The following is a 12,253-nucleotide window of genomic DNA, read 5'->3' as shown; positions in this document are numbered from 1 at the left end:
GGTCGAATCCCCATGTTGCCTCCGGCCTGGTCGGGTGTCCCTACAGACACAATTGGCCGTGTCTGCGGGTGGGAAGCTGGATGTGGGTATGTGTCCTAGTCGCTGCACTAGTGACCAGGACACATACCCACTATGGTCGGTCGGGGCGCCTGTTCGGGAGGTCGCTGTGGTCGGTCAGCGCGCCTGCTCCGGGGGGGAACTGGGGGGAATAGCGTGATCCTCCCACGCGCTACATCCCCCTGGTAAAACTCCTCACTGTCAGGTGAAAAGAAGCAGCTGGCGACTCCACATGTACGGGAGGAGGCATATGGTAGTCTGCAGCCCTCACCAGACCAGCAGAGGGGGTGGAGCAGCGACCGGGACAGCTCGGAAGAGTGGGGTAACTGGCCAAGTAGAATCGGGGCGAAAAAGGGAGAAACAAAATCCCCATAAATAATAAATAACGTCAGTGTATTTGCCTTTAAGTGCAAGAAGGATCTTTATGAAGGAGTGTGAGAATATAAAACGATGGATTAATAGGTAAAAATAGTAACAGTAATAAGTTCAGAGTCATAGTAATGTGTTTTATAGGTATAACAGTAATAACTTCAGAGTCATATTAATGTGTTTTAATCTGCAGTAGCATGGCCAGTCTTCTTCACACAGTTCGCTCTAAAGTGGTTTTCCCTCTCGTCTCCCGCTAGAGGACGGTGTGTGTGTGTGTGTGTTTGTGGGGGGGGGGTGAGAGGAGGAGGGAGCCCTCGCATCGGCTGTGTTGCCATGGTCTCTTTGGCTTGAGATTCATCGGTTTCTTTCTCCTTCCCAGTCCCGCAGTGAATCACCATGTAGCTGCACTTCTTTCAGCTGCCCATGTGACAACAAATACCTCCAGTACCATTACTACACATCGTGTGGTGTGATGACTGATGTGTTTACGTACCACGCACGACAAACACAGCCGACTGAAGTGGCGGCAAGCCAGCAGCTTCACCAGTGAGTGCAGGAACTTCAGTTGTTTCGTACGGCCCAGAGTGGCGGGCGGTCTCCATCGTTCACTTGCCAAAGACTAAATTTACCCACATTTGGTGACTGGTGAGTGTTAACTATGGACCCTGCACACGAGTGCTCTCTGACCTGATGGATCCCCCTTCTTGTCCCCAATTGTATCTGACCAATTACCCCACTCCTCCGAGCCGTCCCGGTCGCTGCTCCACCCTCTGCCGATCCGAGGAGGGCTACAGACTACCACATGCCTCCTCCCATACATGTGGAGTCACCAGCCGCTTCTTTTCACCTGACAGTGAGGAGTTTCACCAGGGGGACGTAGCACGTGGGAGGATCACGCTATTCCCCCCAGTTCCCCCTTCCCCCCGAACAGGCACTCCGACCGACCAGAGGGAGGCGCTAGTGCAGCAACCAGGGCACACCCCCACATCCGGCTTCCCACCCGCATACACGGCCAATTGTGTCTGTAGGGATGCCCAACCAGCCGGAGGTAACACAAGGATTCGAACCAGCGATACCCCGTGTTGGTAGGCAATGGAATAGACCGCCACGCCACCCGGACGCCCCATAACGTGGTATCCTGACATGGAGACCAGTAATCCCGATGAATAATTGGGATCACCACATTTAGCAAAATAATAGAACTTTTCCCCCCACAACTGTGCGGTCCAGTTTTGTCGATTCTCATTCGACACTTTTGTCCCGCTCTGAAACCGGCGAATGATCAGAACGGTTCTGAAATAGATCAGAATTGGTTCCTTTGACAGATGTGAAAAATAAAATCAGATAGCTGGGATAAGTACAATCTGAACATCAGACTGGGTTCCATGACAGATAAGAATGCTTTGTGATGTGTCAGGATGTGAAGACAGGAATGGGTTCCTGTGATTGTGTAATGCTGCAGTACCTTGTGTGCATCAATGACCACGATGGCTGCTTTTTCTAGAGGCTCAATGGATCCTATAAGCAACTTCCCATCAGCGTAGCCAACAGCAAACGGCTTGTCTTCACTGTACCACGCTATGTGCATCACCGCCACTGGGCAGGAAACAGACGCTTTCGTTCATCCACAGTGACAGACAGAAACAAACTCCCCCAGAGAGCTTAACCGGTTCATCTGGACACGAACAGCAGTGGGAGAAACGTTTCATCACTCATCTACGTAACACCGTCACTCTCAGCTGGCTGCAGGTACCCCCACCCTCACGAACAGCACAGGTCCATAATGACCGAAACCAGAGATCGTTTCCAAATCGCCGTGACCATTAACTAGAGTTAAAATGGTCATGTGTACTACTCACAGAGGATTGGGGGATAGTTGCAAACACAGCATTGTAAGATGGCGACACATGTACTCTTAGCCTCTCTCCCTCCCCCGTTCAGGGATGGTCGTTCGCTCTTCAAGATGGCCTCTTTGACTCCCTGTTCAGATGGTGTAGACTGTGGCGTCCTGACCTGACATGTTAGTTCTCCTGTGTTGTGTCATCCTCTTGGTCAGTTTAGTTTCCCTGACGAGCAGTTCATTGCAATCCTCCCGGCACTTAACAGCGTACACTACACTGCTCTGCTTGTGCCGGGGGATCCAATCCTTGGGCTGGACCAACTTCTGGCGCAGCGTCTCAACTCCCGCCACATACAGAATCATCGCTGGTTTACGCTTAGGAAGCTGTTGTCCTTCTCTCTCTGATCAGCTGGTACTCTGTTTGGGCGTCTTCCTGGCTTTGACAAACTCCCAGTCAGGATAACCACACTTAACCAGGGCCTGTTTAATGTGGGATTTCCCCCCTTCCCCGGCCGCTGTGTCGGTGGGGACGTTGTCAGCTCGATGGTGCAGATGATGTGGCTGTCCACAGAGTAAATGTGGTTGGTGAAATGTGCTACGCCCTGAGATTTAATCTTAACCCAGGTGTCGTCCACATATCTGAACCAATGGATAGGTGGCGTCCCTGGATACGACATCAGAACCCTCTTTTCCACTTCCTCCATGTACAAGTTGGGAACTATAGGGGAAACTGGGGAACCCATAGCGTACCCATGTTTCTGTCTATAGTACTGCCCCCTGTATGTGAAGTACGTGGACTGAAGACAAAGCTTCAAGAGCAGACACACTTGGTCAGTGGTCCTATTGCTAAGGGCGGGGTCATTTTGTAATCTCATACAGACTACCTCCATTGCTTCATCCTTGGTAGGGAGGAACGCTGGTTTGAACGGGGAGTCAAAGAGGCCATCTATGTGAAGAGGGAACGACCATCCCTGAACCGGGGGGGGGGGGGGGGGGGGGCTAAGAGTACATGTGTTGCCATCTTACAATGCCATGACTGTAACTATCCCCCAATCCTCTGTGAATGGTACATGTGGCCCTTAACTCTAGTTAATGGTCACAGCAATTTGCATATGAAATGATCTCTGGCTTCGGTCGTGCCGCAGCTGTGCTGTTTATGAGGTCGGGGATACCTGCAGGCAGCTGAGACTGATGGTGAAACGTTTCTCCCACTAGACCTTGTGTCCAGATGAACCGATTCAATGCTCTGGGGTTTCCTCACCTGGATTACTGAGCATGCAGTAAGATGATACACGCTCTCCTTCAGGGACAAATATTGTAGCAGTAGTAATAGTAGTAGTACGTGCAGTAGCTGTACTAGCAGTAGTTGTAGCAGTAGTAGCAATGGCAAAACTTACAGCAGTGGTACTACTGGTACTAGCAGCAGCAGTGGCAATATTAGGGTTAGTAGTAGTACTACTAGCAGTTCTAGTAACATTAGCGGTGTTTGCATTTCCACAGATTACAAGTCTCCAGTGCATACTCTCATTTTTGTTTCTTCTTAAAACCACAATGAAGATTGAAAACAATGATTCGTGGAAGTGTGTGTCTACATATGATCAGGGCCTCGAGGTCTTTGGTTGTGTTTTGTTGCACCTGGAAGCTGCGTACCATCTTTCCTGTAGCAATGCTGGAGCTCGGTGCGGTTCATAGTGGAGGCATCCAGCACCTCGATGAGGCCCAGGGACCCGTCCATGCGCCCCACGAGGAGCAGGTCTCTGGGCTCACCACTCCACAGGGACATGGCCTCCCCCTCCGGCCAAGCCAGCGCCGACACCCAGTGGGGCTGCACGTCCAGCAGGCCCTTCCCACCTTAAAAAGAAGACAGCCAGGCGGTGTCAGAGCAAAGAGGGAGACTAACGCTGTATTAACCTGTATTGCCCTGTATTGCCCAGGCCAGTCTGTCCTATCAGAGAGCTAATACTGTAGGTCTGAGACTGCCACTCTCCATCTTGCTACGAGAGAACGTAGCCCAGGATGGATGGTGTTTACATGAAGAATGGGGTGGGGGCAGGAAGTGATGACATAACTACATCCAGCCCCGAGGCTCCATCTGAGTCAGAATCATTTTTAATGGAACAATAACCTCCTCATACTTTTTCACGGTGAAATAAAGTTCAAAATAAAAGTCCCGTCACTTCCTGAATACAGACGGAAGAGGCTCGGGGGGGAAGTTTACCGTTGACTTGCCAGATGTTGACCATTTTCTCCACGGCGGAGGCCATGTATCTGCCGGTGACACTCCACGAGAGAGGAGCCAGGCTGGGGTCGCTGGGGGAGCCCAGGCAGGTCAGGCCCTCCTCTGAAGAGCCCTCACTAGGGACACACATAAATAGACATGAAACCCAACCAAACACCACATAATTATTCTTAATTATTGGTTGTGACCCTTCTTCTTAACAAGTTAAGAACGAGTCAAAACCAATAAATACTAAATTGACTGAGGATGAAAACAGAGCATTGGTGCCGACACACAAAAATATGACTTCTGAAACTGATTTCCATGTTATAAATATTCCAAAATATCCTTTTTAGGCCTCCAGGTCATTCAATAATTTTTATAGAATGTATGACTTTTCTTTTTTTTTGTTTATTTTCCCCCTTTTTTTCTTCTCAATTGCACTTCGCCAAATACCCCACTCTTCCGAGCCGTCCCGGTCGCTGCTCCACCCCCTCTGCCGATCCAGGGAGGGCTGCAGACTACCACGTGTCCTCCGACACATGTGGTAGTCTGCAGCCACTTCTCTTCGCCTGACAGTGGAGTTTCACCAGGGGAACGTAGCGCGTGGGAGGATCACGCTATTCCCCCAGTTCCCCCTCTCCCTGAACAGGCTGACCAGAGGAGGCGCTAGTGCAGCGACCGGGACACATACCCACATCCGGCTTCTTGCCCACAGACACGGCCAATTGTGTCTGTAGGGACACCCGACCAAGCCGGAGGCAACACAGGGATTCGAACTGAGATCCCCATGTTGGTAGGCGACAGAATAGACCGCTATGCTACCCGGACGCCCTGGAATGTAAGACTTTAAAGACCCTCAGACTCCCTGAGGCATCAGGCTTTAGGAACTGTGGTTTTCTGAAGACCCTGTGGAAACAGGACAGACTCTCAGAGAGTCTCATAGGCCCGTGAGTCGGACAGAGCCTTACGTCTTGTTGAAGATGCAGGTCTGCTGGAGGGTGTACTGGTTCTTGGTCACGTTCCACACCCTCACCGTCCCATCATTCCCACTTGTAGCCAGCAGACCTTTCTTACTGCACCAACTACACGTTATGACCTGATGAAGCACACACACAACACAACTGTATCACACAAGACCCAAAGAATACCCTGTCAACACAGGCTCATCTGAAAACACCACCAGCTCCTTCTATGGTACAGACCCAGAGAGAGAGGGAGGGGGGGAGAGAGAGAAAGGGGGGGGGACTTTTGTTTTAAAAAAAAAAACAACTTTAATAAAATGTCACCAAGTCACAGCAACTTTGAAACAAAGAAACAACAGAACCAGACTGTTAACATGATATAGAAATAACATTATCCAAAACATTACTGCACATCAACTCATCATCCATCACTGAACAAATGGGACCAAATGAGAGAGACAGAGAGACAGAGAGACAGAGTGAGAGAGACATACAGAGAGAGAGTGGGACAGAAGACAGAGAGAGAGCGAGAGAGAAAGAGAGACACAGAGAGAGAGCGAGAGAGACAGACAGAGAGAGAGAGCAAGAGAGAGAGACAGAGAAAGAGAGACAGAGACAGACAGAGAGAGCAAGAGAGAGAAAGAGAGAGAGAAAGAGAGACACAGAGAGAGAGCGAGAGAGACAGACAGAGAGAGCAAGAGAGAGAGACAGAGAAAGAGAGAGAGAGACAGAGACAGACAGAGAGAGCGAGCGGGAGCGAGAAAGACGGAGAGAGAGACATAGAGAGATGGAGAAACAGAGAGAGCACGAGAGAGATACAGACAGACAGAAGGAGTGAGAATGAGAGTGAGAGTGAGAGAGAAAGAGAGAGAGCAAGAGAGAGAGACAGAGAAAGAGAGACAGAGACAGACAGAGAGAGTGAAAGAGAGAGAGAGACAGACAGAGAGAGAGACAGAGAGACAGAGAAACAGAGAGAGAGCACGAGAGAGATGCAGACAGACAGAAAGAGTGAGAATGAGAGTGAGAGTGAGAGAGAAAGAGAGAGAGAAAGAGAAAGAGAGAGAGAGAGAGAGAGACAGACAGCGAGAGAGAGAGAGAAGACACTAGCACAAGGGAGAGGGACGGAAGGACACCAATTGCTTCAGCTTCCAACAGAGTACCAAATGAATAAATAAATAAATGTGGGGACTGGGGGACTAGCTGCAGTAAAACTGTGCTGAGACAGGACACTTCTCTGTCCCGAGGTCCCTGCTTCAACAGTTCTCATGTAAAAAGCATTAACGGTCACTTAGCAGCTGTGCTCACAGCTCTGGACAGAGTCTTCTGCTGTGGGCAGGGCCTGACACTGACTAATGAGCAAGGCAGGGAAGACTAACCCGGCTCTGGTGCGCCTCCAGCTTGATGAAGGAGCACTTACGCAGGTCCCCCGCCATGTCAGCGAAGGTCTGCGGCCGACTGTGGTTGTTGTCGCGGTCGTGGGCGGCCAGCGTGCGGACCAGCTGCTGGGCGGCCCACTGGCGGTGCTGAGAGGACAGCCTGGAGGACAGGCAGCAGGCTGCCAGAGCGTTGGCGAGCTCCAGGGGGCCTACAGCGGAGGGATTATGGGAAGGATGGGCATACAAATGTGCAATTAGACCTGCTCGACACAGAACACAAAGATGACAAGGCCGCCCGGTGAGTGAGAGAAGAGACACAACACAACCAAAGCACAGAGAAAGCAAATTATGACATGTGGACATGGAAACAACCACAAGCCCGACCTGCTCCCGGCTGGGGTGCTAACAGACAGGCTCGGCTGACCGGTCGAAACATTTCCACCATCGTTACCAAGCCCACAGGATGGACATGCTCTACACACCTAGGCCTGCAGTTACACACATGACTGGCATAAAGATGTCACACCATCCTCAACATCCATCGCCAGGAAGCAACTACATTCAGTTTTGAATTTAGCCCAAAGCTTCCTGCAAGTAATCCTGAAAAGTAGTGATGCGCAGGTTGACCCACAACCCACGGGTCCTGCGGGTTCGGGTAAGCTTACTAGGAAATATCATGAGTTCGAGCGGGCGGGTCAAACAGCGACAGAGCAGTACTTACAGGAACACTGCGTGAAATACACTAGGCTGTGTGTTACTAGTCCTCCTCCTCCTCCTCCCTGCTCTCTCCCATCCATCCATCACCCAGGCCGCTGATCCTGCTCTCAGGGTCAGGAGCTTCTAGAGCCTATCCCAGCAGTCACTGGGCGGCAGGCGGGGACACACCCAGGACAAGCCACCGGGCCGTCACAGGCCCGACACACACACACACATTCACACCTAGGGACAATGTAGTACGGCCGAGTCACCTGACCCACATGTCTTTGGACTGTGGGAGGAAATCGAAGCACCCGGAGGAAACCCACCAGACACGGGGAGAACATGCAAACTCCACACGGAGGACGACTCGGGACAACCCCCAAGGTTGGACTACCCCGGGGCTCGAACCCAGGACCTTCTTGCTGTGAGGCGACCACACTAACCACTGCGCCACCGCGCCACTGTGCCGCCCTCTCTCAAAGAAGCTTGTGTGTGTGTGTGTGTGTGTGTGTGAGTGTGTGAGAAAGAGAGACAGAGTTCATGTCTTTAATGAAGGGTGACTTGTTGTGCTGCTACTCAGCTATAAAGAACAGTACTGGGACCAGCTCGTGTGTTTACTCAGCAGCCAGACCCAGACGCTATCAGGCCGACACACAACAGACTACACCACGCAGTCAGTGTGTTGTGCTGGGCAAACAGCCCACAAACGAAACACTGATACACTGCTCACTTTGCTGTGGCCTAGGCTACATTTGGAGGGGTTGCGGGTCGGGTTCGGGTGGTTAATTAACAGGTATTTCAGCGGGTCGGGTGGTGTGGATGGCCTCTCATAACAGGTTGGGTGGGTGCACCTGCGCATCACTACTGAAAAGGCCATGACTGAAGCGGCTGGCTTGGGAAAATCATGCGGAGCATCATGACATGGGTTCTGAAGCTTACAGATGCCACAGAACCACACGGTACCTTCCAGCCAGGGCTCAAAACATAGAACAAAGCTGGAATTCTGTGAGACTTCCACAGGAACGCTCACAGAATTCCACAGGAGGGTGGAACTGTGCTCTGGGTACACTGTCCTGGCTCAGTGATGGGAACTGAACATTTGAGTTGGTACAGAACACGAGCTGATGCACAGACGAAGCATTATTCCATGGGAAACATGACCTCACAGTCGTTGACATCATAACATGCAACACTACTGTATGATTCTGAGACGCTAAATAAACCAGCGACATGGAGACTTCTGGAAAGGAAAATGAACCAAACAGAACAAGTGCAGCATTACACTACAGTAGTTCTGTAAGTTCTGCCCGGCTCTCCTCATTACAAACCTCTTCGCTCTACATCGGCCTTGTCGTAGGCCGGTCTCAGTCTGGCACCTTTGTCTGCCAGCAAGGCCACCAGAGCCTGAGTCACCACAAAGTTAGGGGACGTAACCAGCTTGTTCTCCTCAGCCGCGGCACGCAGGAAACTAGGCAGGAACTTCCTCTGGATGGGGTCGTCCACAGTGGTCAGGTTCATGCCCGTAGCTGCAGAGATAAGGTTCTGGAAAAGGGCAGAAAAGCTGTGATGAGAGACTGGGTCTGAACTGCTGAATGAAGATAAACCCAAGTCAGAGTAAGCCTCACTGGGTACTGGTCACACACTTCCTGTTTTCTCCTCTTTTCTTTTTCTCCCCAATTGTATTTGGCCAATTACCCCGCTCTTCCGAGCCGTCCCGGTCGCTGCTCCACTCCCTCTGCCAATCCGGGGAGGGCTGCTGACCACCACATGCCTCCTCCCATACATATGGAGTCACCAGCTGCTTCTTTTCACCTGACAGTGAGGAGTTTCGCCAGCGGGATGTAGCGTGTGGGAGGATCACACTACCCCCCCCCGCCCCCCAACCGACCAGAGGAGGCGCTAGTGCAGCGACCAGGACACATACCCACATCCCGCTTCCCACCCGCAGACACGGCCAATTGCGTCTGTAGGGACGCCCGACCAAGTCGGAGGTAACACCGGGATTCGAACCGCCAAGCCCCGTGTTAGTAGGTAACGGAATAAACCACTACGCTACCCAGATGCCTCTTGTTTTCAGTCTTACTTAACGTTATGACTCTTACAAGGTATGAAATAGACCACCTGGTCTCAGATTAAAAGTTCACTAAAGCCAAAACAATACATACAGGATGGCAGGATCTTACACAGGGGGCAGGGCAACACTCAAAGCTTCAAGGCATGTGGGTAAGCCCTAGTTCATACCCCTCTGGAATACTGTACGTCCACCGGTAAACCCGACGGTCCTCACAAACCTGCTGGGTGGATGCTGATGTACCTGAGTGCAGAGCTGCACCAGCAGCTTTGCAGCACTGGGACTGTTGGAGGCCAGGCAGCCCACAGCCGTGCTGAGGTAGGCCAGGCAGGAGATGGGTTTGCTGGTCTTGGCGGCCCCGCGGGGCCTGTCCGAGGAGCCCGAGCTGGTGGGGGGACTGGTAGAGAGACCTGCTCTGCCTGCTGCGGCCAAACACATTAGCCTGACGAGAGTCCGGATGTCCGTCAGACCCAAAGACTCCAGACCTGCTGCCAGACTACAGCTAGAACCACTGAGAGAGGGGGGAAGGAGGATGGAGGGATGGATGGAGGGAAAGAGGCAAGTGCATTCAGTATGTGTCACAGAAAAACAGACTCAACATTTATTTGTACATTCCTAAATCCCAATACAACAGACACAGTCAAGACTCCGGTGATCAACCAAAAACAATCACCAAACCACATGACACGAGAGAGCACCTATCCAGAACCCGTCACACTTCAGGAAGGATCCTGGTAGACCAGCTCTAGACATGACATGAGAGAGCACCTATCCAGAACCCACCACACTTCTGCAAGGATCCTGGTAAACCAGCTCTAGACATGACATGAGAGAGCACTTATCCCGAACCCCTGACACTTCTGGAAGGATCCTGGTAGACCAACTCTAGACATGACATGAGAGAGCACTTATCCAGAACCCGTCTCACTTCTGGAAGGATCCTGGTAGACCAGCTCTAGACATGACATGAGAGAGCACTTATCCAGAACCCGTCTCACTTCTGGAAGGATCCTGGTAGACCAGCTCTAGACATGACGTGAGAGAGCACTTATCCAGAACCCATCACACTTCTGGAAGGATCCTGGTAGACCATCTCTAGACATGGTCTAGACATGAAACTGTGTTTCAAAAGTCCACAACAGTGTCAGCAACCTTACTTTGTATATAAAAAGTCTTTGTATATGAAAAGGGTTGATAAAGTCCGACCCAAAACACAGAGAGAGAGACACGGGAACAGTGCATTGTGGGTTCAGAGTGGGATGTTTTGGTACATTGAGGAAAGAGTTTTTCTGAACCAGCCGGCACAGCTCACTGTGTCATGGAGGGCTCACACCTGTCTCAGTAACATGGTAATTCATGCTCACCTCATCTACAGACAAGCTGAAGTGACCCGGCCGTGTTCCTACCTGACGGAGAGAAGGGACAGAGCCCTCATCACCATGGTTCTGGCCAAAAGAACCTGGGCTGCAGCAGTCACCCTCCGCAGGGCCATGACCCGGTCATGAGGGTTCTGGAGAGCCGCCGCCTGCTCGCCCAGGGTCATCCGGCCTGAGGAACTCTTATCCACCGAGCTCTGACATCCTGAACACACACACACACACACATGCACATGTATAAATACATACACACAAACCAATACGCACATATTGAAACACACACACAGAAATTCACACACACACACACACCTATCTGCAGCAGGGTCTCCTCCATGCTGTTGGTCGCCGTCACCATGGCAACCGAGGCACCCAGTGGGTCGCTGTCAGGGAACTGGACGGCCTCTGGGACGAGGCGCCGTTCACTCAGACCCAACGGGCCAGCCAGCAGCTCAAACTCTTCCTCTCCTGTCAGCCTCTCATCTTCATCAACATCCAACATGTCCCAGTCCTCTGCACACACACACACACACACACAGAATTTTAATTCCAACACTGAGAATTATAAGTGTACTGTCACAGAGTTATGTTATGGGGAATAATTACAGTAATAATAAATCACACACTCTTTCCTTCCTGTGGAGATGAATGAGTTATTTACCTTCGTAGACACTGTCTTGCTTTCCCAGGAGGTCTGGAGCCTGACCTTTGTACCTACATACAAATAAAACAACCCACACAGGAGATGATCAGCTAGTGTAGGGAGGATCACTTCATTTGAATATGAAGCTTCTGAACCTGGGCGTGTTCAGACTGCAGCCGAGCTTTTTTCAGTGCCTGAAAATGTGACGGCACTAGGCGGGGATACCTGGCCCAGCGGAGCTTGTGTCAAGCCTCCTACAGACTGTGTGATTTCAGCAACCCTGTAAGTTTACTGCACGCCACACTGTGTGATATGGATCTAATAAACTTGGTACCACATCAAGTGTGATGTACGTAGACTGCATGATGATAACACTACCGAATCACAGGCTACGACGCAAGTCCATAAAAACATCACCGGCGTGCGTGCCGCATCAGCGCACGTCATCAGTCTACGCCGCTGGAAAAGCAACATGACGCCAAGCAGGAATGCAGTCCTTTTAATAGTCACCGCAGCTCGTTTTGCTTGTTTTGTTGCTCGTCGTGTTGAATCCATGGCCTTTGGGTCACAGATGCTAACAGTGTGTTTGTTTGTGTTTAGCACCAGCAAAGATTGTGTGTGGTGTTGACCTGTGTGTCATTC

At 51.2% G+C, this 12,253-nt stretch overlaps 1 protein-coding gene across 5 annotated transcripts in view; it reads right to left on the bottom strand.

Annotated features, from left to right (window-relative positions):
* herc1 (HECT and RLD domain containing E3 ubiquitin protein ligase family member 1) overlaps positions 1–12,253 on the bottom strand; it is a 133,087-nt gene that overhangs the window by 24,551 nt on the left and 96,283 nt on the right. For 3 of the 5 annotated variants that reach the window (XM_056279427.1, XM_056279429.1, XM_056279428.1), the window contains exons 47-56: positions 11,630–11,682; positions 11,281–11,481; positions 11,002–11,176; positions 9,839–10,106; positions 8,853–9,066; positions 6,826–7,085; positions 5,456–5,583; positions 4,485–4,621; positions 3,917–4,117; positions 1,892–2,022 (exon numbers count right to left, since the gene is read on the bottom strand). In XM_056279427.1, coding sequence (XP_056135402.1) covers positions 1,892–2,022; positions 3,917–4,117; positions 4,485–4,621; positions 5,456–5,583; positions 6,826–7,085; positions 8,853–9,066; positions 9,839–10,106; positions 11,002–11,176; positions 11,281–11,481; positions 11,630–11,682 — 1,768 coding nt within the window. The remainder of the gene's footprint in view (positions 1–1,891; positions 2,023–3,916; positions 4,118–4,484; positions 4,622–5,455; positions 5,584–6,825; positions 7,086–8,852; positions 9,067–9,838; positions 10,107–11,001; positions 11,177–11,280; positions 11,482–11,629; positions 11,683–12,253) is intronic. The other 2 variants (XM_056279430.1, XM_056279431.1) reach the window with 1 other exon arrangement.

Source organism: Lampris incognitus, chromosome 4 (assembly GCF_029633865.1).
Source record: "Lampris incognitus isolate fLamInc1 chromosome 4, fLamInc1.hap2, whole genome shotgun sequence".
Taxonomy (NCBI): Eukaryota; Metazoa; Chordata; class Actinopteri; order Lampriformes; family Lampridae; genus Lampris; species Lampris incognitus.
Note: the sequence above shows the minus strand (reverse complement) of the source record. Positions and strands in the feature narration are given on the sequence as shown.